At 36.6% G+C, this 27,070-nt stretch overlaps 1 protein-coding gene across 1 annotated transcript in view; it reads left to right on the top strand.

The window, feature by feature from the left end:
• Positions 1-344: 344 nt before the first annotated feature.
• The window catches only part of LOC309647473 (uncharacterized protein), a 112,487-nt gene continuing 85,761 nt past the window's right edge, over positions 345-27,070 (top strand). Inside the window, exon 1 of the mRNA XM_082434907.1 lies at positions 345-759. Within this exon, the coding sequence (XP_082291033.1) occupies positions 657-759 (103 nt within the window). The 5' untranslated portion in view covers positions 345-656. The remainder of the gene's footprint in view (positions 760-27,070) is intronic.

The following is a 27,070-nucleotide window of genomic DNA, read 5'->3' as shown; positions in this document are numbered from 1 at the left end:
ATTCTTTTTTCTGTATTCTGTTCCACAGCAGTTAATTCCACCACTCTGTCTTCCAGCTCACTTATCTGTTCTTCTGCCCCAGTTATTCTGCTATTGATTCCTTCTAGTGTATTTTTCAGTTCAGTTATTGTATTGTTTGTTTGTTCTTTAATTCTTCTAGGTCTCTGTTAAACATTTCTTGCATCTTCTCAATCTTTGCCTCCATTCTTTTTCCGAGGTCCTGGATCATCTTCACTATCATTATTCTGAGTTCTTTTTCTGGAAGGTTTCCTATCTCCACTTGATTTAATTGTTTTTCTGGGGTTTTACCTTGTTCCTTCATCTGGTACATAGCCCTCTGCCTTTTTATTTTTTCTGTCTTTCTGTGAATGTGGTTTTCATTCCACAGGCTGCAGGATTGTAGTTCTTGCTTCTGCTCTCTGCCCTTTGGTGGATGAGGCTATCTAAGAGGCTTTTGCAAGTTTCCTGATGGGAGGGACTGGTAGTGGGTAGAGCGTGGTGTTGCTCTGGTGGGCAGAGCTCAGTAAAACTTAGTCCGCCTATCTGCTGATGGGTGTGGCTTTGTTCCCTCCCTGTTGGTTGTTTGGCCTGAGGCAACTCAGCACTGGAGGCTACAGTCTCTTTGGTGGGGCTAATGGTGGACTCCAGGAGCGCTCATGCCAAGGTGTACTTCCCAGAACTTCTGCTGCCAGTGTCCTTGTCCCTGCAGTGAGCCAGAGCCACCCCCCGCCTCTGCAGGAGACCCTCCAACACTAGCAGGTAGGTCTGCTTCAGTCTCCTATGGGGTCACTGCTCCTTACCCCTGGGTCGTGATGAACACACCAGTTTGTGTGTGCCTTCCAAGAGTGGAGTCTCTGTTTCCCCCAGTCCTGTCGAAGTCCTGCAATCAAATCCCGCTGGCCTTCAAAGTCTGATTCTCTGGGAATTCCTCCTCCCGTTGCCAGACCCCCAGGTTAGGAAGACTGACATGGGGCTCAGAACCTTCACTCCAGTGGGTGGACTTCTGTGGTATAATTGTTCTCCAGTTTGTGAGTCACCCACCCAGTGGTTATGGGATTTGATTTTATTGTGATTGCGCCCCTCCTACCATCTCATAGGGGTTTCTCCTTTGTCTTTGGATGTGGCATATCTTTTTTGGTGAGTTCTAGTGTCTTTCTGTCAATGATTGTTCAGCAGTTAGTTGTGATTCCTGTGCTCTCGCAGGAGGGAGCGAGCACACGTCCCTCTACTCCGCCATCTTGAACCAATCCTCCATTATGGTTTATCACAAGATATTGAATATAGTTCCCTGTGCTATACAGTAGGACCTTGTTATTTATCCATCCTATATGTAATAGTTTGCATCTTCTAATCCCAAACTCCCAGTCCTTCCCTCCCCCACACCCTCTCCCCCTTGGCAACCACAAGTCTGTTCTCTAAATCTTTAAGTCTGTTTTTGTTTTGTAGATATGTTCATTTGTGTCGTATTTTAGATTCCACATGTAAATGATATACGGTATTCGTCTTTCTCTTTCTGACTTACTTCACTTAGTGTGATCATCTCTAGGTCCATCCATGTTGCTGCTAATGGCATTATTTCATTCATAAGAAATGTTGTTCTTAATTGCATAGTTCTCTATTCCTGGTGGTAGAAGTCAGAGATTCAATGATCACTTTGGGAGCACTGAGCCCTCAGGTCCTTGATCTGGGAGCTTGAGTAAGTTCAGAGATTTTCAAGTTGAGGTAGGTTGAGGGTTGGACTCTTGAACTGTATTGTTGGACTCAGAACTTGTTCTGGATTCGTGTAGAAACTGGGCAGGCCTGAAATTGCACAAGAAGGGTATTAACAGACCCATCTGGGGGGATGTGAGGATTGGGGAAGTCTGTGTCTAGAAACTAGGTCAAGAGTTAACAAGGGTGGGAGTGCTCAAGACAAATTTCCCCTTTTTGACCATTTGGTAAGAGACTAGCCGTGGAATTTAGGTGAAATAGACAATCAGGAACTTCATAGAAATGTTTTCATGATATTTTTCCAATTCCAAGGTAGTTGAAAAAGTAGGTAAATGATTATTATCACTGCGGTGCTTTGGATAAAATTTATCCTGAGTAAGAGCTATAACATCTTTAGACTTTCACAATTTCTTTTCTTCTAACTTTATCCATCTATCCATCCATTCATCCCTCTATCCATCCATCCATCCATCTAGATATTCACAATGAATAATCCATACCTTGTGAGGGAGTCAAGTATTTGTAGAAAAAGGTTATTGTTACTCAGGTATATTCAATCTTTTATATGCAAGCAAGAAGACAACAGTTAAATTAATCTTTTGTCTTATAAAATTTGGGAGGTAAATAAAATACCACTTTTATTATATATATATATGTGTGTGTGTGGATTTAATATTATATATGACTATAATATATCATCATATTTTCAAAGCTGTAATGTTAACCACTGTCTTATGTCAAGAACAAAACGTCCTGATCTTTACCACCAAGAAATATTCTGAGGAAATATTTCATCCCTTTTGTTTACCACAGGGTGGTATTGTTACCAAATATTTTATATATTTTTTTCATGACAGTGTTTTCTGGTGTAAAATTAGCTAAAGTACATGATATTTTAAGGAGCTTTGTTTCCAAAAGGAATGTCTTTTCCTGAAAAGGTTTACCACTGAAGGCATCAACAATGTGTTTGGCTTAAAACTAGCTCTAAAAACACGTATTTAAGTTATTCAATCTGAAATATACAAATGCAAATGGATTTGCCTGAAAAACAAAAATGGCCCCTTCCCTTGGAATTCCAGACATAATACAGCTTCTTGGAAGTCTAGAGATCAAGTCTGAGAACAATGCGATCCTTACCTTTACTCTATGGATAAGCTGAATTTGCTCGAGGGATAAGAAGCAAAGGCAAAATGTCATTGTCTTGGTAACATTTTCACCAAATTATTTAAGAAGAACTAAAATATTTCTAATGCTTAATTTAACAATATTCATCTTCCAATCCCCAACTGTTAAATTAATTTCTGTAAGTATCAAATTTACTTGAAGCCCAGGCCATTAGCAGAAGATACAAAGCAATAATGACTGAAGCATTTTCAGTTGTATTCAAACATGTATCAGGTTGAAATTTTAGGTGCAGACACTGATGAAGGTCAAAAGGTGAGTGACTCATTTCCTGTACTTGTCACTATGCTGCTTGTTACAACAGATTTCTGGAAGTGACTGACAATGGAAATAATCATGCAAAGGGATTGTTTGTTTTGCATGAGCAAATGAAATGTGGGCCTAGTACCATGAATTGTTTTGATTATTAGAAATCCTCAGAGCATATGAGTGAGACGACCAAAATATACAGGACTCGATCTCCCTAAACAGTCACTAATATGATGTAGGGGAAAAGGGTAAGATAAATATCTAAGATCTGGTCATGGTAGGTGTACCTTTCATCTATACATATGTGTGAATATTCTTTGATACTTAGTGATGTTACATTGGCTTCAGCTTGGTCTAATAACACAGCTCCTGTTCTCTTTAGGTGGGCTTTATTTTTTAAAAAGTACATTAGAAGACTTCCCCTTCTTTGGTTTATTTGCTATTATTTTTTGGCTGAGATTGATCTATCTATCTTAGAACCATGAGGTATCAACTCTCTTAATTCTTATATGGGCTAGATGTTTCTTAATGACCTGAAGACATATTTGTACATGGCAGGCAAATTTTCCAATACCTTCTTGATAACAATCTTCTTTTTAAACCTCTGGATTAGAAAAAGGAGAGACTCATGTCCCCTTACAAGGGAGGTAGCCTGGAAAAGATAAAAGAGCATGGACCTTGGCAACTCTGAATCCTGGTTATTTACCTAGCTGAAAAGCCTTACGTGAATCATTTTACCTCGATGTATCTCCTGGGTAAAAGGGAGAATAAGAATAGTGACTCCACTGTAAAATTTAAATTCTACAGTTTGTAAAGCATTTAGAATAGTGCTTGGGATAAACTGACCATCTAGAAATATCAGAGATCATTTTTATTATTAATACATTTTCTGGTTGCTTGAAGGTAAGTATTAAGGTGGGGACACTGCATGATGGAGTCTCTCTGGCGAGGCTTGCTTCTAACAGAATTGACACATGTATGATTGATTGACAGCTGAGTTTATGCAATCCCTGGTTGTTGTGCTGAATTGCTTTCTTTTGATGGTCAACTATATGATGACCAGAAGTGAGCAAGTCTGACCATCTCAGTGATAGTTTAACTGGTCTTCAAAGACATGGCCATTGTCTTTATGACCAATTCAATGATAACCACTTGAAAACCGGCCAAGAAAACTGAAAACTGTGAAAATTAGTTATATAGATGCTGATTTTGCATCACTTACAGAGTTAGAGCTACATAGATTCAGTTGCCTTGTTTATTCCAGTAAGTTCTTAATATGTACTTTCATATAAGAAGTGTGCTCCAGTAAGCTACTTTTGGAGAGGAGTGTATAAATAACTGGTTCATTGGGCTGTCAGTTCTAATTTTTACTTCAGAATACTTTAACATTTTATATTTAATATTATTAAACATCTGTAACATGGCACCACAAGTTAGCATAAATGATTTCTACTTTCTTTGGCTGTTTGTTCTCTGGAAGACAATAGCATTGTGATGGAGAAATGGTTTCGGGTAGAAATTTCCATGTTGGTGGACATGTACTATCCATCAGTGCAGATCTGAGACCAAAATCATGTCAGAAATTTTGATAGTTTGTAACATACTAACTTTTCATAAGTATATGCAGAACGCTATTTAGAAAAATCCAGCATTTATTGATACATCTGTTATGTGCCAAAATAGAACTTTTAGCAGTTCTGAGATGTTCTCAGAAATAATGAGACTTGGCTAAACGCATGCAGTGCTTAAAGTGTAGTCTTTGAGGAGTTTAACATGCACAGCTGGGTCTTGTTATTGGTGCCAGTGGAATTTGGAGCACTATCTATTTTATGACATTTCTACACCTATTTTTACCTTATAAGGTAAAGACCCAAACTCTAAATGTGTATTATACATAGGCCTATATTTAGCAGCAAAATACTGATTTTTGCAAGCCAAAGATAAACAGAAATTCAGTCTCCAGATGCTATTTTTGAAAAGCAGCATCTAAATAGTTGCTGCCCAATGTCTTGATGTTGTTGTTGACTAAGATAATTCCAGCCTGTTTTCCTAAAGCCATTATGTAAAGCCAGATTTCTATTTTTTAATACAACATCTAAAATACTTACATGGATAATTGACACTAAAATCAAATGAAACTTCAAGTATTGTAAGGCCATTGACGAAGTGGCTCCGTTTTATTAGAGTTTATGTTTAAAGTCATGCCCCCAAATCTTCCTTTCCTTATATTGGTGAGGAATTTTTCAAATTTTATATAAGAAGTTATATTAAACAACAACTTTTAATCAAGCTGCTTATAAATGATACTCTTGGAGAAGCTTCCTGACCCATAGAGGTTTCTTCCTCTGTCTTAATTATGCAGCGTTGTACCCGCAATGAGACCAATGTTTGTACCATATGACAGTCTTGCTGGCCAAAGCCGATTGGTGGGGAGGTACCAGACCCAAGCTGTCCTACTGTCCTATCAATGTCCTTCTCATAGTTTTTTTGTTTTTGTTTTATAGTATGTCAGGGAAACATTTTTTCACAGCAGATGTTAGTGGTGTCTCTCAAATGGCAGGGGTCAGTGCGCAGTTAGGAGAATTTCACAGCTACCCAAAAAGGGTGGGGAGGAGCTCTACTGACTTTGAATCCCTCCATCTAGTTTTATTTATTTATTTATTTATTTTTGAGGTCTAGCCATAACCTTCCCTTTCCTTAGGGTTAAAATAGTGGAACATGAAAAAATTCCTCTTTTTGCCAAATTATGTTCAGTAGAGCATCTTTCAGGAAGCACAGTAGTCAAAAATAGTTATGACTGATACAAAAGTAAATTCTATTCTATGACTTGCCCCCTCTTATTCTGACAGATTGTACACTTTTCTGTTTGACAGTTGTCTATCTCACTCCACTAGAATATAAGCCTACAAAGACAAGAACTTTTTCTTTCTTATTCATTACCATGTTCACTGTGCCTAAACAGTGACAGACACATGGTAGGTTTTCAGTGAATACTGGTAAGTGAATACATTACCAAAATTTAAAGATGGTTAGCCATCAGCATATCTCTTTCCTGGTGGCAGAGAGGAGGTGCTTATCTCTGTCAAATATTAGGGAACTGAAGAATGAATTTGTGTGTGTGAACTGATAGTAGGAGGATCGGAAACAGAAATTAGTTTTTCAATGAATGATGGCTGACTCAGATGACCTGGCTAACCTACCTCCTTCATGTCTTTGTTAATACGAAATTTTTTAATGAGGAAGACTTTCCAAAGCTGCAATAGATTAGGCCTCTTAAGGGCTTTCTTATCACAACAATTATTACACTATATTGAGATTGTTGTTTGCTTGTCTGCCTCAATGTAGCCAACAATTTTCTCCACTTCTAATACTGCCACCATCATAATCACCATCACCACACCCTTATCACCACCACCATCACCAACACCACCAAGTCATCACCACCACCATCACTACCATCACCAAGGATTGTAGGTCCTTTGAGATCAGGGGCCACGTGCATACATACAAACAGGGTAGGTTTTGAACAAATATGCTTAGGTGTGTATCAGAGGTTGGAAACATAGAAATATATGGCTAATGTCTCTAAAACTTAACTGAAAAAAACCCTTCATGGAATGCTAGAATTTTTTTCTTTTGGAAAAAATATTACTTGAATTTTCTGATTTTCTATTTCAAATGTATGTGAATGCTATTGTGATTAATGTAATGCAAAAATTTATTGAAGTAAACTGCAGTGGAGAAAAAATTAGAAGCAACTTACATGCAACCATTAAAAAATTGGTTACAACATAATTTTATTACATCCATAGTAGGAAATACTGTTTAGTCATTGATGATTGAATAAAGTATCAATAGATCTATATGGAAAGATGTTCACAATAGATTGCTGTATGGAAGAGTCTGCTTCAGAACAGAATGTATAGCTCCTGAATATTTTTATGAATTATATGCACACATATGCATGCACACATGCACATACATGCATATATGTAAAAACATAAAGAAAAATTTAAAACTATAGACAACAAATCATTTATAATATTTATATTGGGGGTGTGAAGTATGTAGAAAGCTTATGAAGGACTCTTATATTTTGGTTTTAGAAGTATTTGTTTAGAATATATTTTAATTAGTACGCAGTTAGTTACTGTGGCAGCCAGTCTCTAAGATGGTCCACCATGATCTCTGCTTCCTGGTGTTAAATCTGTGTGCAGTCCTTTCCTACATTGTACCAGGGTTGATGTGTTGATCTGTGTTATCAATAGAATGTGACAGAAGTCATAGTATGTGACTTCCAAGTTTAGGTTATAAAAGACCTTGCATCTTCTGTCTTCTCTCTCTTCTATGTCTCTTTCGCTCTCTCTGTGTTCACACACACACACACACACACACATACATATTCTTGTCTCAATCCTCACTTGATCTGAGGAAAGCCAGTTGTCATGTTACAAGCATTCATGTAGAGATGCTCTTCCTATAGAAAAACTGAAGGCTCTGGCCAGTAGCTAATGAGAAGCTGAGGTCTATTAACAGCCATGAGCCAGAGCTTGGGAGTGGATCTCATAAACTTAGTCGAGCTTCAGATGACTAACTTCCCAGTCAACAGCTTGACTACAGGCTGATGAAATCCCTGGGCCATAACTGTCTAGCTGTACCACTCCTAGATTCTTGGTCTCAGAGACTATTTGCTATAATAAATGTTTGATATTTTAAGCTATTAAACTTTGGGGTAATTTGTTACGTAGAAATAGATAACTAATACAGTTAGTAAGTACTTATTGAATGAATACCTGAATTAACTTTGATTTCAAAAAATATATAATTGTATTCAAAGAATGAGAGACCACTTTTAAAAACCATTGAATCCATGGCAGTTCTATGTCATTATGTGTGGTCTCAATCCACAGATATGAGAAGCAAAATTGCTGTCATATGGAGGAAGTGTTTAAGACATATATTAACATTGTAAGTATTAATATCATATTCGAAAGGGTTAGAAACACTGTTGTAGACTATTGTTTATAAAATTGAAGTGATTCTGATTTAGATTCAAAGAAAAGCAACCCCTTTTTGTAAAGTGAGTTATTTTTTACATAGCCATATATAAATATTTACAACATATATACTCATTTGTGTATCTGTATGTGTGTGTAACATAGACATACACATAACTGACATGCTAATAGAAATTAGATTGTTTACAGTCAAATGTAAACTGAAGTCCAAATTATAGTAAACAGTGAAAATACATTATATATTAATGTTTTTCTCATTAAGGAGGTATGTGGTTACATTCAGAAAAATCCACCTATTTACAGCTAAGTGTTTATTGGATACATAGAAAACCAAGGTACTTTGGGTAAACATCTTCAGCTGGCTTACAGGACCACGTTAACTGGCCAGTGATGCTGAAGTGGGTGAAGGGGAAGAGACATTTAGTAAACAATAGCAATATATCTATTACCAGAAAAGAATTTGCTTTACAAGGATTTAGGGAAACTTCTGTCATGAGACACTGACTTTGCTCTTTAGAAACGAATGCTCAGGTTACTTTGTTATTTGGGAAAACATTTTCTTAAGATGTTTTTATTTTTTGCTTTGATGCTGGGTTGCCCTGATTGGGGGCAGGGGCCAGCAGGCAGTGCAGTGGCTATGGTGCTTGGTTACTAGTTTTTAAAATACATCTAATATCTGAGGGAGGAATGGTTTGCTACACTTTTTATTCATAACTTTTCCTCCATATAATAATTCTTTTCCTTGATGCTTAAATTCCTAATAAAATTCTTGTTGAATTGAATACAATTCATGCATTCATTTCACTCATCCATTCATTTATATATATATAAAAAAAACCCCACAACATTCTGAATGTCTCTTCAGACTGTAAATATTTATGCAAGTGTTCTTCATTGAATACTACTTCTTTGAATACTACTTCCTATTTCCTTTCACATCTTTTTCTCTCTACCTGTTCTAGGTTAGAGTATATGCCATGTCATTTGGAGTAATCATTTCTTATCTGGGAAAACCTAGCTTGCAAGTTATCTCTTACTGTTGGCTATGGAATTTGGGTACATGTTGAGTTAAATGAGAATTTCTTGCAGGCCTGAATTCTGTGTATCCTCTGATTACTCACTAAAATATGCTGATGAAAAATGTCAGTTCATGTCCAAGATAATCAGTTTACGTGATGCCAAATATCCTTGTGTTTGACAACTTCTTTGTTAGGTCCTATATTTGAAAATTTTCCTTTGGATTTTTTGATTTTGAAGGTTCTATCTGTATCTTTCCTTTTCACTTGTGGTGGAAAACTTTGTCTAATCACAAATTTGGTGCCTTTGACCAGGGCCCACCTTGAAGAGTGGGTAGCTATACTTAGGGTGTGATGAGGGTTCAGAGACCTGACCTGTCACAAAATTTCAGCATATAAATGACATTTGGAAAATTCTGGTCTGCGTGTGAGATGTTGAGAATTCCACTGTCAGGGAACTCTTGTGAAAATTCCTACAAAGGGTTATATTAAGTAATTTTCTGGTGGAAATTTTCCTTATCATCTTAGAATTTTATTCTGAATTCTCAGTACACACACTGTACAGGTTTTGTGACCCACAATACAAGGTGTGTGATTTTTCGCAGATACAAAATACAACGGTAAATTGTCTTCTGCTTATAAAATTGAAAAATAAATTCATTTAAAAATCTGAACGGAGAAAATAATAAAGAGCATAGAATATCATCTTATAAGACAAATATTTAAAGAAGTAAGTATGTAGGCAGTATTTAGAACTTGGTCACTAATTCCTAGCTTAGTAATAAGACTTAACCATAATCTTAGTTTTTTTCTGTCCATCAGGATGTTTGTTTATTAACTCACCCTGAAACATGTCTTTGAGCCAAATCTTTGTCATGATTAGAATTTAGCTGCCAAGTCTTTGGAGCAAGTTAGCATCAAACTTTCAGACTACTTCCCTTAGCTACTCTAAGCAGCTTATTTTCCTTCTTGGACTGTCTGAGTTATTTAAATAGATGATATTTGTTTGCACTTCCAGGTTTCTGATCTTTAGGAAATCTGTACTACTTTCTCAGTATCTTCTCTGCCCATTCCTCTCCTAAGAGCTGAAGGAAAAAAATGAATCGACCACATGGGGCTTGTCTGTTCTGAAAATATAAGATGATTGGTTATGTCTACTTGAAGTGAAGTAGTCTCTGTGTTATTATTACATAGGAGTTAAATATCCTTTCATCTAATAATAGTTATCTCTGGTTAAATACATTGGCTAGAGTAGGTCAAATCATATAATAAAAGTTCTCTTTAATAAGAAGCATTAGCTCACAGACTAATTTTTATACAACTGTTTCCTGAAAGACTCAATTCTGTTTGTATAGATAAAAACAAGACAAAATAATATCAGATTCCAATTTTATAACACAGACATAAGTATCTTGGCAGATTAGATTATCAGAAAAATGTGAAGAAAGAGTCAGTTAAGAACAGGGAAGGAATAGACCCAAGGGTGGAGACAGAAGTCCTGAATTTTTTTTTTTTTTTTTTTTTTTTTTTTTAAATTTTCGGCTCTGATGTCCTGCTAGCCATCTTTTTTTTTTTTTTTAATTTATTTTATTTATGGCTGTGTTGGGTCTTCGTCTCTGTGCGAGGGCTTTCTCCAGTTGTGGCAAGCGGGGGGCCACTCTTCATCGCGGTGCGCGGCCTCTCGCCATCGCGGCCTCTCTTGTTGCGGAGCACAGGCTCCAGACGCGCAGGCTCAGCAATTGTGGCTCATGGGCCCAGCCGCTCTGCGGCATGTGGGATCTTCCCAGACCAGGGCTCGAACCCGTGTCCCCTGCACTGGCAGGCGGACTCTCAACCACTGCGCCACCAGGGAAGCCCCCAGAAGTCCTGAATTTTTGACACCGTCTCAGAAAGGAAGGCTGAAGAAGGTACAAACATGAACAGATGAAACAAGGATTCCAGGGATTGAAGATGCTCAAAGTCTCTGAAGTAAAGTGCACATCATAGACAGTTTCACCTATTTCCTAATCTTGGATCTAATTTATCAGAACATATCTACATAGTGACATGTGAAAAAGATAGGAGAAATATCAATCTCTATTACTTATTTAACAAGGTTTATTATTTAAAACAATACTAGTAGCAATAGTTTTCATTTATTTAGTGAAATCTTAATGACATATCAGTTACTTAATTTCTCAATGTGTATGACTTTATTAAAATCTTATTTAAAAACCCTGTGAAGTAGGTATTTCCCAGCATTCAAAATGAGGAAACTAATGCAAAGAGAAAGTAAGTCTGGGCCTACAGACATAGAGCAAGTAAGTGATGGATGGAGAATCTGAGACTAAGTCCATCTGACTGCAATCCCACCCTCTTCTCCAAAGGTTTTGATCATGCTCATATTGACAGTGCATGTCAAGGTCTATTCACAGCTTCCACTGACATACTTATAGAAAAAGACAATATATACAATCAAAACCAAAAATACTAAGTGAATCATTCCAATGATTGGTGTTGGTCAAAGCAGTTTTTCTTTTAATCCCTTTGTAGGCGGAACTCAACTTTAATGTTTTAGTAACACAAATTTAGAGTTCAATTCAAATCTCTCCAAGATTAAAGCAAATGAGTAAGTCAGGAGGCATAATGACTTCTGGAAAACATTCAGTTGTAATAAATCTGTCATGACCAACTAAAGAATACATCACATTAAAGAAGCAAACTTTGATGTTTTGCCACGTATTAAAACATGCAAATTTCCCTTGAGTGGCATTATATATATTTAAGAAGTGTTGGTGACAGGGCTGTTTTAAATGTTCTGCAAATGTCCTTTTATGGAAATATTTTTTCTGTGGTGATCTTAAGATGCTAGCAGCTCCTGTGCCCATTTCAAAACACCCGTGGATATCAATGGATAGATAAACTTCAAAATTTAATTTGTGGAACATTTATTCTGGTGGGTAGAAAAGTAGGTTGGAATAATGTATTGGGGACTTTTAACTTCTATGACCTTCAGCAAATTTTCTAATCTCTCTGAGTTTAATGTTATCATTTATATATTTGTCAAAATAATACCTTCATCACAACTTTGTTGGGAGGATTAAATAAAGTCATGAATGAGAAAAAATGCTTTGTATATTTTAGGTGCCCCAAAATGTCTATCTTAAAGAATTGCTGTGCAAATTAAATGAGATGATGATGGTAAAGGATTTGCACAATGTGAGCACTCAACAAACATACATGATTCTCTTTGTTAGGCATTCTTTTAAATTACGGTAACATGTTGGACTTAAAATTGTGTACAGACTCATGTTCTTATGTAATGCACTTCATGTTGATATTCACCATTACTACAGCTATCTCATCATTAACTTACTCCAGCAATGAATAAGCAAACACTTATTGATTAACCTCTAGGTTCTGGGTACTATGCTAGGCACCAGAGGTTGAACATACAGAGGGGGATCAGATGTTATTATTGCCATAAAAGAGATTCATGGTAGGCATGTGATAAAGGTGGGAAACATCAGAGAGAAGGCAGAAAAGGGAGAATGGTTAATTCTAACAGAAAGAAGTATGAGAATTTTTTTAATAGGGACAATCATAATGGAGCTGAGTTCCAGGCAGAAAAGAAAGATAGGAAATTTCAGAAAAATGGAGACTCGATAAAATTCTCAGAGATATAAAATTTCCAAAGGTACCTGGAGAGCTTCAATGTCAGTATGGTTGGAATAGAGAATAGAAGAGGGGCATTCAGGGCAATAAGTGTGAGATTTGAAGGATCATGGAGGCTCCAATACACCAATCTAAGAAGACTATGGTTTACCTTTTAGACTTGGGGAGCATGTGAACTCACAGTTGGTGTCATGAGCATATTAGTATCAGAAAATCTCATGCCAAGCCAAGTAAAGGACGGATTGGATGTGTGTATGTGAGGGGGTAAGTGAGGATGCACAGAAAGCACTTTGGCTAAAATTATCACAGTCCCTGAGCAAGATGAAGAGACTTTGGCTTCAAATATTTGGAGAGGAGATGGATGGAAATTGAGGAAGTCATTTATGACTCAGAACTCACAAGATGTGCTCTCTGTATGTGAGTTGAAGGGAATGAGGAGTCTGGAGGTAATTCTGGCTTGGGTGCATGTTTAGCATTATTCATTAAGAGAGGAAGCCCAGGAATTTTGGGGGGAAAGATGGTAAGTTCAGGTTTGGACTAGTTTAATTGAAGATGTCTGGGAGATATCCAGGTGTGATGTCTGGGTGAAAATTGCAGGTGTGAGTCTGGAGCTCACATCTTAGATGCAGATAAATGTTTGAGACTTATCAGCATTTAATTTGGATGCTTTCATCCAGGGTGGCTATGGGAAGTGAGTGCTGAAGCCAGCCCACAAAAAGACTGAGAAGGGATGGCCCAAGAGGAAGGAGAGTAGTCAGAGAAGACCAGGGAAGGAAGACATTGAAGACGCAGCCCTGAGGCACAGTGTAATGGTAATTGAAAAGTCCATTGGAGAAAATTTAGTTTGTTTTCAGCCTCTATAGACACTCACTATTTCTGGAAGAAAAACTTCTTAGGAGAGAGAGGTGCCATGGTGGGTTTGTCTATTCTCTCTGAGGAAAATAAATATCTAGAAACGACCAGCGTTCACGAGGAGACACAACTGTTTGAATTGCACTATCTTAATTGGTTGATGTTTAATTTATATAATGTCAAAATTCTTTTAGTGTTATATCAAATAACTAATACTTGCATGATGTTCACAAGATTCTTTCACATTTGCTAGTTCATTTTTCTCCCAGCAACGTCATTTCTATTTTATAGATGAGGATGTTTCTCTTAAGCAGTTAAATGAGGGTGCACAGGTTACCAGAACTGGGTTAGGAAAGCTGGAACAGAAATGTCTTAGTCAGGTCAGGCTGCTATAACAAAATATCATAGGCCAGGTGGCTTAAACACAGACATTTATTTTTCAGAGTTTGGAGCCTAGAAGTCTGAGATCAGGGTGCCAGCATGGTTGGGTTCAGATAAGAGCTTTCTTTTTGTCTTGCAGAGGGCTAGTTTCTTACCAAATCCTCACATGGTTGGGGGAGAGAGGAGAGAGAGAGAGGGAGAGAGATCTGGTGTCTCCTCCTCTTCTTATAAGGGCACTAATACCATCATGGGGGCTTCACCCTCATGACTTTATCTGAACCTAATTACCTACCAAAGACTCCATCTCCAAATGCCATCACACTGAGGGTTGGGACTTCAATATGAATTTCGGGGGTGAGGGGGCACAAACATTCAGTGCACAACAAGAGCCATGGTTTAAAAATTTTTTAAAGGGATAAGAGTTGTTGGTTATTGGAAGCCTTCTAAGTACGTACAGTAGGGACAGGGACAATTGTTTTACACCCTGGAATCCATTTGGCACATGATAAACGCTCAATCAATATTTGTTGAACTCATGCTCAAATAAAGCAAAAATCCTTGCTGGGAATACAACATCATTGTGTACAATACCATTTTGAGTACAGAGTTATAAGGTCAGTTAAGTATTAAGTTGTGGTTTCATGAACATCCATGAAAAGAGACTGAAGAGTAAAAGACTTTGTCAATGTTATGATACAATTTGACACAATTTTAAGATTATTGTATAAGGGGCTTCATTACTGTGTGGTAATATTAACAGGAAAAGCCTATAATAATACTAGTTTATGTTTACTGTGTTTATAATGAACCAAGCCCTGTTTCTGTTGTTCTGCATTATCTCATTTAATCCTCACAACAACTCTGAGAGATGGCTAATTCCAGATGAGAAATTTCAGGGGAAAGGAGGTTAAATAACTTGCCCAAGGCTGGACAGAGATAAAGCTGGCTTCAAAAACCCAAGAAACCTGAGTCCAGTGCCTACTCTTTAGCCACTAGGTTATACATATGTACAAATCTACAAATAATAAATACTGGAGAGGGTGTGAAGAAAAGGGAACCCTCATGCATTGTTGGTGGGAATGTAAATTGATACAGCCAGTATGCAGAACAGTACGGAGATTCCTCAAAAAGCTAAAAATAGAACTACCATATGACCCAGCAATCTGACTCTTGGGCATATACCCAGAGAAAACCATAATTCAAAAAGACACATGTATCCTAATATTCACTGCAGCACTATTTACAATAGCCAGGACATGGAAGCAACCTAAATGTCCATCAACAGAGGAATGATAAAGAAGATGTGGTACATATATACAATGGAATATTACTCAGCCATAAAAATGAATGAAATTGGGTCATTTGTAGAGACATGGGTGGACCTAGAGACTGTCATACAGAGTGAAGTAAGTCAGAAAGAGAAAAACAAATATCATTTATTAATGCATATATGTGGAATCTGAAAAAATTGGTATAGACGATTTTATTTACAAAGCAGAAATAGAGACACAGATGTAGAGAACAAACATACGGATACCAAGGGTGGGGTGGGGTGGGATGAAGTGGGAGATTGGGATTAACATATATACACTACTGATACTATGCATAAAGTAGATAACTAATGAGAACCTACTGTATAGCACAGGGAACTCTACTCAATGCTCTGTGGTGACCTAAATGAGAAAGAAATCCAAAAAAGAGGGGATATATGTATACATATAGCTGATTCACTCTGCTGTGCAGTATAAACTAACACAGTATTGCAAAGCAACTATACCCCAATAAAAATTAAACAAACAAACAAACAAACAAACCCCAAGAAACCTGAGTCCAGTGCCTACTTGTTAGCCACTAGGTTATACATATGTTTCAGATGAGTCAAACAGGCTTTTCATAATATTTCTCCTTTTCTTTGATTAGATCATATTGCACTGATTAATAAGGGTGAAAATCTGAATAATTTTTCAGTAATGTTTACAGCAAATAAAGGCCAACTGACATCACTATACAAAGAATTAATAATGCACCCAGTCTTAGTAATGACTATGTTTACCCACATCTAACATGCAGGTAAAAACAAAAATATCAGTAAGGTTTTTTTCCTATTAATTGAAATCAGTGGAAAAAGGAAATTGAGAATCAAGGTGTTTTCAGAAACATTGTTATTTAAGGAAACATTATTTGTTCTCCTAATTATACAAATTTTTTTCCTAACAGACTTGATTATTCTTAAATTATTTTACACTAATTATATGAATAATATTAGTTCAGGGAGTATTACGCTTTTGCAAAAATCTGCTTAAATAGTTATTGCTAGGGTAAAAGTTCTTCTTTTGCTGGAAATGGTTTGCCTGCCATTTAAGGCAACATCGGTCAGTCTAAAATAGAAATCAATTCCTGACTTCTGCAACTGCTACATATTGTAGTTTTACACTCTAGTTAAATATTCCTCTTTCTTTTACAAAAGCTATTCTTTGATTTAACTGCCTGAAAATGTACAAAACCCTGTCCTGTAGAGCAATATTTTGCTGTGTAGATATGATAATTGAGAAACAGTGATTTATCTAAATTATCTCTAATATACAGACAAACTTGAACATATTAGATTATACATATCTCATCATATTAAATCTTCTGTAGAGGCTTGACTATTGTTAAAACTCATGGCATTAAAGAAGTCTTACTGTTCGGGTAATTTCCATGACAATGGAAGTTTCTTACATACTCAAGGATTTCATTTTTCTCTTTATAATCCATGGAACTCATCTATTCCTTTTCTTTAGCCTATTTAAGTTTTCATGGAGGTGTATTGATGTAGTTTTACCAGTTTAAGTATTTCATAAACAGTACTGCTTTTGATTTTAATCAAACTTTAAAGGATGTTCCCTAGTTTTATTGTTCTAAAATTTAGTCACTCAGCCATGTTTTTTTTTTTTTTCTCTATTCAATAACTTAATGGTTTTATACATTTTAATCTCATCCTCCTCTCAGGCTTTATCATTCCTGATTTTATGAGCTCTAATTATTTTTGACCTTTCCTTATGGAAGCCTCAACTTCCCCTTCATTATCTTAGTTTCTCCTCCGTGGAGTTTTACGTTTCATTATTTATTTATTTCTTGACTTCAGTGATCAGAAATATATCCACTATCCTGAGTTAGGATGCTAGAGTTTTGAATAAGTGAATAGATTTTTCTAGAAAGTCTCTAGAAAATTTTAAGAAAATTGTTTTCTAAAGAGACAGCCACCAGCACTTTGTTAAATTTCTGTAATACAGTCCTTTTACATGGAAACAAGTTTGGGAGAGACACAGGAAATTTCAGAAAACCTGAGAAAGTGAAGCCCTAACATTGGAGATGGTCAAACTCTGGCTAAATGGCCACTTAGAATCTAAATAGTGAAGCTCATGGAACGATCTGTCTCATTTTAAAAGAAATTAGAGCTCACTTACCAGAGGAGATAAAGAAGGTGAACCTAAATTTAGATAAAAGGCAGAGAGTATGGTAAGTGCATAATAGAGGTATAAATAAAGGGCTGCGTTCTTCAAAGACAGAAACTCACATACAGTTGATAGATTAATGAAGTTGCTTTCATTAATTAAAAGATGAACGGAATTTCAAAAGGTAGAGTGGAAGGAGTAGTATTCCCAGGCAGTGGAAGCAGTATGAATAAAGGTGCCAAAGCATATTTTAGTGAACAGCAAGTCACCCACTTAAGCTAGATCTTAGAGGATTGGTGCTTGCAAGTTGGATGGGAGCCAATCCCAGAAGCTAGGATGAATTTGGCCAAACTACTAGGCTGTGGGATTGGATTTAAAAAGCCAGGAATAAACCACTTTTCCTATAGCTGCCTTGGGTAAATAAGTGGAGTTGGTAAACTGAAGGTTGAGATTTGGTAGGAAAATTTCCAAGTGTGAGATCTTGGAGAAGTTGCAGCTATTGAATGACTGAGTGAATACCTTAGGGTTACTGCGAAGTCAATGCTCTTTGTCTTAGAAGCCTGCTGGATTAGAGCTGGGGGCTGTGGTAGTACTGTCTTGTGTTGATATCTTGGATCTCAGGGATTGATGGCTTCATTGATGTGTGTGTGCGTTTTATGTTTTGTATAACTGACTTAATTTTTAGATTTAAAAATATATAGATCCTTCCTGATGTTGCTAAAAACAAAAGAAAAATGGAAAAACCCCAGGAAGATCTTGGGACAATCATTTGGGCTCTTTTTGATTAAACAAATTAAACAAATACACCTACTTGCTGATTCCTAAGACAGAAATGTGGACTCCTGTTTTCAGCTCGAACATTTATAAAGAGCTTAGAAGTCATTACTGCCTTCCTTAAAACAAGAAAAAGCCTAACAAATTGAAAACCAACACCTTTTCTTGGACCCATAAGAGAACTGAAATCACAGGGCAAACTATCACACCAAAATCTGGAGAGACAGGCAAATCCAGAGAGGAAGCAGCCAATACCTGCTTCCCTGGAACAGAAGCCACATAAACTGGGCTCTCATATGACAACAGTGGGTTATAGCTGAAAGCTGCAAAGCTCAGACTCTCTAAAGAAGAGTACTTAGGAAATACCAAGTCAATAGAGGAGACAAAAATCAAGGATGCTACAGGAATTTGAAGTCTCTGGAACCCACAGCTACAGCAAATATTAAACACAGCCCAACTTCTAAAGCAGATCAATAGAAAACCTCACATTAAAGGCCTTTTTCACTCAGTTCCTATTAGCTGGTACATTATGTCTAGCTTTCAACAAACTACTACGAGTCATGCAAAAAGCCAAGAAAAAACACAATCTGAGGAGACAAAGCAGGCATCAGAAACAGACTCAGATATGACACAGCTGTTGGAACGATCTGAGAAAGAGAGTCATGCTTTACCACGATTTATACCATTAGTCATCTCCTGAGATTTACCGTGCCACAAATCCTGACTCAGGTCTGAAGCACTAATCATTACAAAATAAGACTCTCTTAAAAGCCACAAGTATCTGAGCTATTATATCCATGTAGAAACATCAGAGAAACCAAATTCAGAAGCCCTGCAGAGAAACTGCACACCTGCTTCTCTCTAGAACAGGTGTTATCTAAAGAAAAGGGCAAAAACCTCCCAGGATAAGTCAGACTAAAGTTCAAGGGTATCATCTTGAAGAGTTTGCTGTCCTCAGCTTTTTTCTTAAATGTTAGGCAGAGGGAGGGTGTGGTGCAGAGGGGAGAAGGAAGGAAATGATCCACTTGGCATGGTGTAAAGCTAGATGTGTCATCACTTTCAATGGTTTAGGAACTTGAAGCAAATATAGTTATCAACACATAGGAAAGGGTTTATATTTAATATCGTTTCCTCTGGAAACCTCCAGTTTTTCCAGCTAAGATTTGTCCTGCTGTTCAGTTGTTTTGGTTCACTCTGATTTATTGCTGAGCTCATGAATCATTTGCCTCTCCTATAGAAGAAGAAAAAAAAAAAAAAAATCCCTTCTCCACTGATTTCAATTCTATGTCAGGGGCTGTGTGTGACACACAAAGTGATAACCTCAGCCACAGGTCATAAGCCTGAGACCAGAGAGACCAATGTGTAGAGTACAATGACAGGAATTCAAGTGAGCATGGAGCAGAGTTTTTATTTCCCCAGAGATAGCTGTGGGGAAGACAAGGGAAACACACTGACGTTATTAGTGATGTATTTATAACTGCCGGCACCTCCACCCTCAGCTCCATTGTTGAACTGCCATTGTTATTTCCATAAAAATCACACTAGGCAGTTTCAAGTTTATACAAATGATTTGTTTCCACATTTGCAGGGGTGAGAAATGGTTCTTTAAAGCGAACATTTACTTGAGCAAATGTTTAAACAAGTCCTATGTGGTTACAGGATGGAGAATACAATCTAAGACCATTCTTTAAAAGCCTTAACATAACTAAATAAGCTTTTCTAAATTAAAAAAAAAAATTTATTAAAGTTTCAACATCACTTACAACTCTGAGTGTAACAAATATGTGTAATGTGTGTAAAGAATGTGTATTTAAACTGGGGATTTATTTGAGGCTTTTATTATAATAACCACATGTATAGTAATAATAACACTGATGATAACTTCATAGATTTTATACAGTCTTTGCATTCATCTAAGAATAGGGATGGATTTAATTTAATTTAATTATTGTATTTCCTATTGGATGACCACCTCAAAAATTTTAAGGTCAATTAAATTCATTTTCAGCTCCAGAAAATTTTAAAACATATCTCTGTATCAAATACATCTGGTGAATTTCTAACTTTTTTAATAGCCATTAGAAAGGAATGGGTACTGGTTGTGAGAGAATACGTAAATGCTTTTGTCCTAAAAATATCTAAACCTTAACAAGACTACTTAATGGTGTCTTGCAAGACATATTCAGTTTTGCTTTCAGTGATCAACTAGTCTAATTCTCCCAAAAGTCTCTGATGTGCTAGACAAAAATCTTTGAGAAAAGCAGAAGAGAGATTTGCCTTTGATTGAACTAGATTTCTTTTGGTTTCAAATAGAATTTTTAAAGCTAGAGTCAACGGTGTTGTGGGAATAACATACTTGGGTTTTGAGAGTCAAAGAAATTTGGCTTCAAGTCTCTGCTCTAAAAATAGGATTTAACTTGGCTTTGCACACCCAGATAGCTCCCTGAAGTCCATGTTCTTATTGGAGCTTGGGGATCATTGCAGAGGGCAGTGCTTTGTACATGGTAAGGTGCTCAAAACCTGCTTCTGCAATTCTCCATGCCTTCATATAGTGGTTTTTAAGGAGATTATCAAATGGATGATAAATAATGAGTTAATCTGATGGAGTTCACACCTGATGGCTTCTATTTTCTCACTAAAGTGGGAGCTTATCAAGACTGTCTAATGATGCAGACTGAAATGAAGGTTTAGAGTAGCTGTTGTGCCCCTGTCTACATGAACTTGATATCTTTACTATAAGGATATTGATACTCTGGTTTTTTCATTCAAACTTAGGACTTGTAGCAGTCACATCTCTACATTTTACTACAAAGAAAACCACAGCTAAATAGTTGGTGAAATAAAATTAATGCAAGTGGAAGTACTTTTTTAGCCACGCTGAGAAGTTAGAACCTACTCCAGCATGTGATGGAAACCTTTTTGAGAAGACTTAGTCCTTGACTCTTCTTGGGCATTGGTTTTTTCCAATTTTTCACCATTTTTTAATACTGCAGTCAGAACAATTTTATGCATAGTTTACATTTATATTTTTATCAGTAAAATATAATTTAATTATGGAAAAATGAGTACAGAACAGAATAAAATAAAAACTAAAAATCACCTCTACCTTAGCCACTTAGTGGTAACTGGTATTAAATTTTTGGTCTATTTATTTTCATTTTCAAAATAAAAATATCTATGTTCATTTATGTCTTTTGAAAGTTTTTTTCTCCTAGGTCATAGTGCCTTAATTTTCAAAATCTATTTATATATTGTGAATAATGAGAGAAGATCTGTTTTATATATTTCTTTAGTTTGTCATTTGCCTTTTAATATTTTTTGTTTGAACTAACAAAAATCTAAACTATTACTTGATTAAATCTTTAAATATTGTCTTTTTAAATTTTAAAAATCAATTTTATACATAATTAATCTTTATATATCTTTACATTTATAAATGTAACTATTCACTAACAAACTCTTAATTTTCTCATTTTCCTTTGTTTTCAAAATTTTAAAATCTTTCTAGGTGCATCTGGGATTGATTGTAGTGATTTTTAAAAGGTAAAGATGTAACTTAATTTTCAGCCTTAAATATAGTCTTCCCCCCCAAAATCATATGTTGAATAATGCATTCCTGTTGAACTAAATTTTGAAGGAAAACTGGGAGTTAGAAGAAAATCTTTAAAAAAGAAGCAGAAGCAGAGAGGTTCTGTTCTCAGAGAAGAGAGAGGTGTAAAAACTGCAGTCAGTGATGATAAAAAGGGCAGGAATAAAAGGGGGAAAGAGACAGTAAGCGGGGTCCAGACCATGAAGTGTGCTGAACTCAGAAATTTGAGTATTATGTGAAAAACTATAGAGAACAACTCTCTGAGTACACAGATTTGGACCCAATTTCTATAATATTCACCCTATTAGCAGTGATTAAGATAAATTAAGGGAGGTAAGTATCCAACCAGAGCAAATAATATGAAGCTATTACAATAACCAAAGGGCTTATATGTCCCAGGGACTATTGGGGAAAGAGGAACAAGCAGAGGAAAGGAAGTCTATAATATACAGAGTGGAGGAATTGCCCGAGTTGAGGTTCCTGGGACCAGAGGGTTTCACATAAATCAGGGATGAGTGACTTTCGGGAAGGGGGAGGGACTGTCAACAGTGATAAATGGTAAATGATAGCTGCTATATGCTAAGGGAAGAAAAGTTTTCCATTGTAACTAGTAATGTAGAGGTAATATTTCATCAGAAGTGTTTCAGTTGAGTGGGAAGGAAGGTTATATTTCAGGGCAGGTTCCTCTGGCGGATATCTGTGATACTGTCTGCTGGCATTTCTCTTATCCTACTTGAAATTGCCACCTTTCACATGGCTACCACAGGGCTGCCACGGTAGCATATGACCTCTTCCTGACCTCAGCTGATTGACCTAGAGGCAGGCTCTTGACTGCCTTGGACATTACCCTTGCCATGGTGATTTGTCCATGTTGAGTCCTGGGGACCAACTAAGTCAACTCGTGCCTTTTCTAGGGATTTTAATGTGAGATTCAGACAATAGAGGTTAGACCCTCCCTGATGATAGAAGCTGTGTGTGGTAAAATTCAGGGACCCGAGGTCCTAAAATGTGAATAAAGTGCAACTGTATTAAGAGAAAATGAAGCCAAATGCAGAGAGATGTAGAGCCAAGGTAGAGAATCCAGGCAACAAATGAGTCTCTGATTGTTCCTGAGTCTTGGCCGAATCTCTGCTCTTCTCATACTTTGGTGTTTCACCACTTTCTTGTGTTATGGGAGTAAGTAAATTCCCCTTTTTGTCTAAGCCAGTTCAGTTTGAGTTTTCTTTCACTTGCAATTAGAATGTCCTGACCACTACAGCCAAATGATGCTTATAGCTTGCCAATCAGTGCAAGAGTGATGGGGTCAAGGATGAGATTTTTTCCTTTAAGATGGGAAACAATTTGAACATGTTTATGCTAAGAGGGGAAACCAGTTGAGAGAGGGAGAGACTAAGGACATACTAGAAGAATAAGTATGAGTGATGGGGTAGGGCCACTGGAGACAAAGAGGATGGGACCTAAAGTACGATAGAGAGGCTGACCTTGGACAGAAGGAGGGGCCCCTCTTTCATGTAGATGGAAGGAATAAGGGGGTGGAGTGGGAACAGATGCCAATACGGTTATAGGTAGTGAGAAAGGAAGTTGACAAGATCTGACCTGTTGATTTTCATGCCAAACTGTCTTTGAAGAGGCTGTATCATTTTGCATTTTCACCAGCAGTCAGTGAGGAGAGTTCCTTTTGCTCCACATCCTTGCCAGAAAGAGTTGTTTTTTTGAGAAGGGAGTTGAGGCTAAGAGAGTATCTCAGACGTGACCAGACAGAACACTGCAGGGAATGAAACCAGGAGAGAGCTTGTTGGGAGAAAATGAGGCTGGTGACTGGAAGATGTAGAAAAGTAATTAAAAGTGAACAGAGCGAGAGAGTTTGTTGTGCATGTGTCGACTACATTTTTTAAAAATCAACATGAATAGGTGGACTGAGAAAGGATTGTGAAGTCGAAGAGGTAGGAGAACCAGGAGAGTAGTGTCAAGGACGCTAAAGGAAGAGTTTACAAACAAAAGAGGGGCTAAGAACGGTAGGGTCATTAAACTGCATGTAGAAGTCACTCCAAGACTACATAGAGGTTTTCAAAGTGGACTACTCACACATCAGTGGGAAGGCTGTCCACAAATTTTGCTAGATATTTGTTTATTTGAGTAGCTAAGACCTCAAGAAAACCAAAAAGAGTGGTAAGGTCCGTCTGCAAAAATCTAATTTAACCTGATAGAAATTAAAGTACTATAATATTCAGTGTTTTAGAGTAGAAATATTCTGGGCAAAGTAAAATGTTTAAATGAGAACAGAGACCCTCTATTAGATAATACGATTGCATTTTTTAAAAGTAGAAATCCAATTTTACCCCTAATCTCATGATGCCTTGGACCTAAGATGTTTTTATCCCATCAAGAGGCCCTTGTATTGCTCTGTAGATTGATATTGTACCCCCTGCTGCACTGCTGATTTTCAAGGATGTTCTGTAGAGGTCTTGGCCCCAGGCAAACAGCATTCCTTTGAGGTTAACCCAAACAGGGCTTTATGGAAATCATTGTATGGGGGACAATGGCCCCAGAGGAAATGCTTAGGGAGTCAGCTGGCTCACCAGTTTCTAGTCAGCCTTAGTCCACAGCAGGCAAAGGCATCTCAAAAGGGCACTGGATTCCAAACTGTAAGAAAAACAAAGAAGAACATCCATCATATAATTTTTCATCATCTTTATCATTTGGTTGTTTATCTTTAGAGATACTTTGAACCAACCAAAAGGTAAAACATTACCTCTAAGTAATACCTTAAAATGATAGAATTTCTCAAATTTGGTTTAGATTTAAAGCCAAAAACTAGACTGGAGGAAGCAAAGAATTCTATTCGATACTTTCATTGTGAATATTCAAACGATCACCGCCTTTGTAATTGACACTATCAAGTTGGTCCAATTAAGTAAACACCATAGGCTTATTAAGATGAAAAACATGTATATTATATATGTGTTTTTAAAGACCAGATGTATTTTAAGATACATGTATATTTTTTAAGATTATGAAAGTTATATATCTTTCAAAATCTATTTATTTCAAGGTCCCAAAATAAAACAGTTATTTAGGGAAATGAATCAATCTTAAAAAGATTTGTAGAATCGGACTACATGGAGAAGTATTGTCCATATACACCAAGGATGAACATGGCATCTTTAGATGAATGAAGAGACTGGTTTCTAGAATCTAGTAGATTAGAGAGAAGTGAAATAAAGAGTTTGAGCCAAAGGGTAGGAAACATTTAAAAATAAGACAGAGGAATTTACATGCAGAATGGCCTTGAATAGTTTATGAATGTTGGAATGGCATAAAGAATAGCATGATGATGGTAAGAGGGATGAATTTGGGGAGATGTTGAGGTAAGAGGTATTAGGTAGGAGTTGATTGCAGGAATCCAGGGACCAGGTAATGAATGTCTGAACTAGGGCAGCTGGGACAAGGAAAATGAAGAGGAGAGGACAAATTTAAGAATCTATTCAAAGAAAAAAAATTGTTTCTGACTTTCTTTTAAATTGGCATTAAGTAAAAAATATATGGTAACCCTTTCTAATGTGTAGTATTTTTTAAACTTCATATTGTGGAGAATTTCACACCTATACAAAAATAGATAAAATATTATAATAAGCCCCAAATGCACCCAACAATCAACAGGAAACCAACCCTGCCCCTATCTATAGCCCCACTTATTTCCCCTTATTTTTATATATCATTTGTCATACTAATATTCAGCAATGGTCATGATAAATTTTATTAAGCTTACTTCAAAATCTAGTTGCATTTTTATTATTTTTTGGAACTTAATGCTATAAAATAAGTTAATTTTTTCATGGTGCATAGGTACATTTTAAATAAAGATTGGAAATGAAGAAACTAATAAACCTGTTAAGTCAGATCTAGCTACGTCAGAAAAACTTTGAATAATTCAAGAAAATGGCTTAAGTTTCTCCTATTTGGGATCCAAAACACTATTTTACACAATACTTAAGTACAGGTAAGAAACTTCCATCTATAACTAGTGAAATTGCCTTGTAAGTGCAGGCCCTCAGTAAACATTTATGCAATTGACTGTTGAAATGACAACGAAAAAGTCAGGTAGTGGAATTCAAGTAGTGGCTGAGTTTAAGCAAAAGGCAATATAACTACTGACATTACTGTTTGTTTGTTTTGAATTTTATTTTATTTTTTTATACAGCAGGTTCTTATTAGTTATCTATTTTATACATATTAGTGTATACATGTCAATCCCAAGCTCCCAATTCATCCCACCACCACCACCACCCCACTGCTTTCCCCCCTTGGTGTCCATACGTTTGTTCTCTACATCTGTGTCTCTATTTCTGCCCTGCAAACCGGTTCATCTGTACCATTTTTCTAGGTTCCACATATATGCATTAATATACGATAATTGTTTTTCTCTTTCTGACTTACTTCACTCTGTATGGCAGTCTCTAGATCCATCCATGCCAATACAAATGACCCAATTTCGTTCCTTTTTATGGCTGAGTAATATTCCATTGTATATATGCACCACATCTTCTTTAACAATTCACCTGTCAATGGGCATTTAGGCTGCTTCCATGACCTGGCAATTGTAAATAGTGCTGCAATGAACTTTGGGGTGCATATGTCTTTTTGTTTTTGTCTTGTTTTTTTTTTGAACTGCATGGGTCGACTTATATGTGGATCTTTTTTTTGTTTTAACATCTTTATTGGAGTATAATTGTTTTACAATGGTGTGTTAGTTTCTGCTTTATAACAAAGTGAATCAGCTATACATATACATATATCCCCATATCTCCCCCATCTTGCGTCCGAGGGGTTCCCTTCTCTCCACACACTCTCCAGCATTTATTGTTTACAGATTTTTTGATGATGGCCATTCTGACCAGTGTGAGGTGATACCTCATTGTAGTTTTGATTTGCATTTTTCTAATGATTAGTGATGTTGAGCATTCTTTCATGTGTTTGTTGGCAATCTGTATATCTTCTTTGGAGAAATGTCTGTTTAGGTCTTCTGCCCATTTTTGGATTGGGTTGTTTGCTTTTTTGATATTGAGCTGTATGAGCTGCTTGTATATTTTGGAGATTAATCCTTTGTCAGTTGCTTCGTTTGCAAATATTTTCTCCCATTCTGAGGGTTGTCTTTTCATCTTGTTTATGGTTTCCTTTAAAAGCTGTGCAAAAACTTTTAAGTTTCAT

This window comes from Balaenoptera physalus (assembly GCF_965194825.1).
Source record: "Balaenoptera physalus genome assembly, chromosome: 18".
Lineage (NCBI taxonomy): Eukaryota > Metazoa > Chordata > Mammalia > Artiodactyla > Balaenopteridae > Balaenoptera > Balaenoptera physalus.
This window is presented reverse-complemented; position numbering and strand designations above follow the sequence as displayed.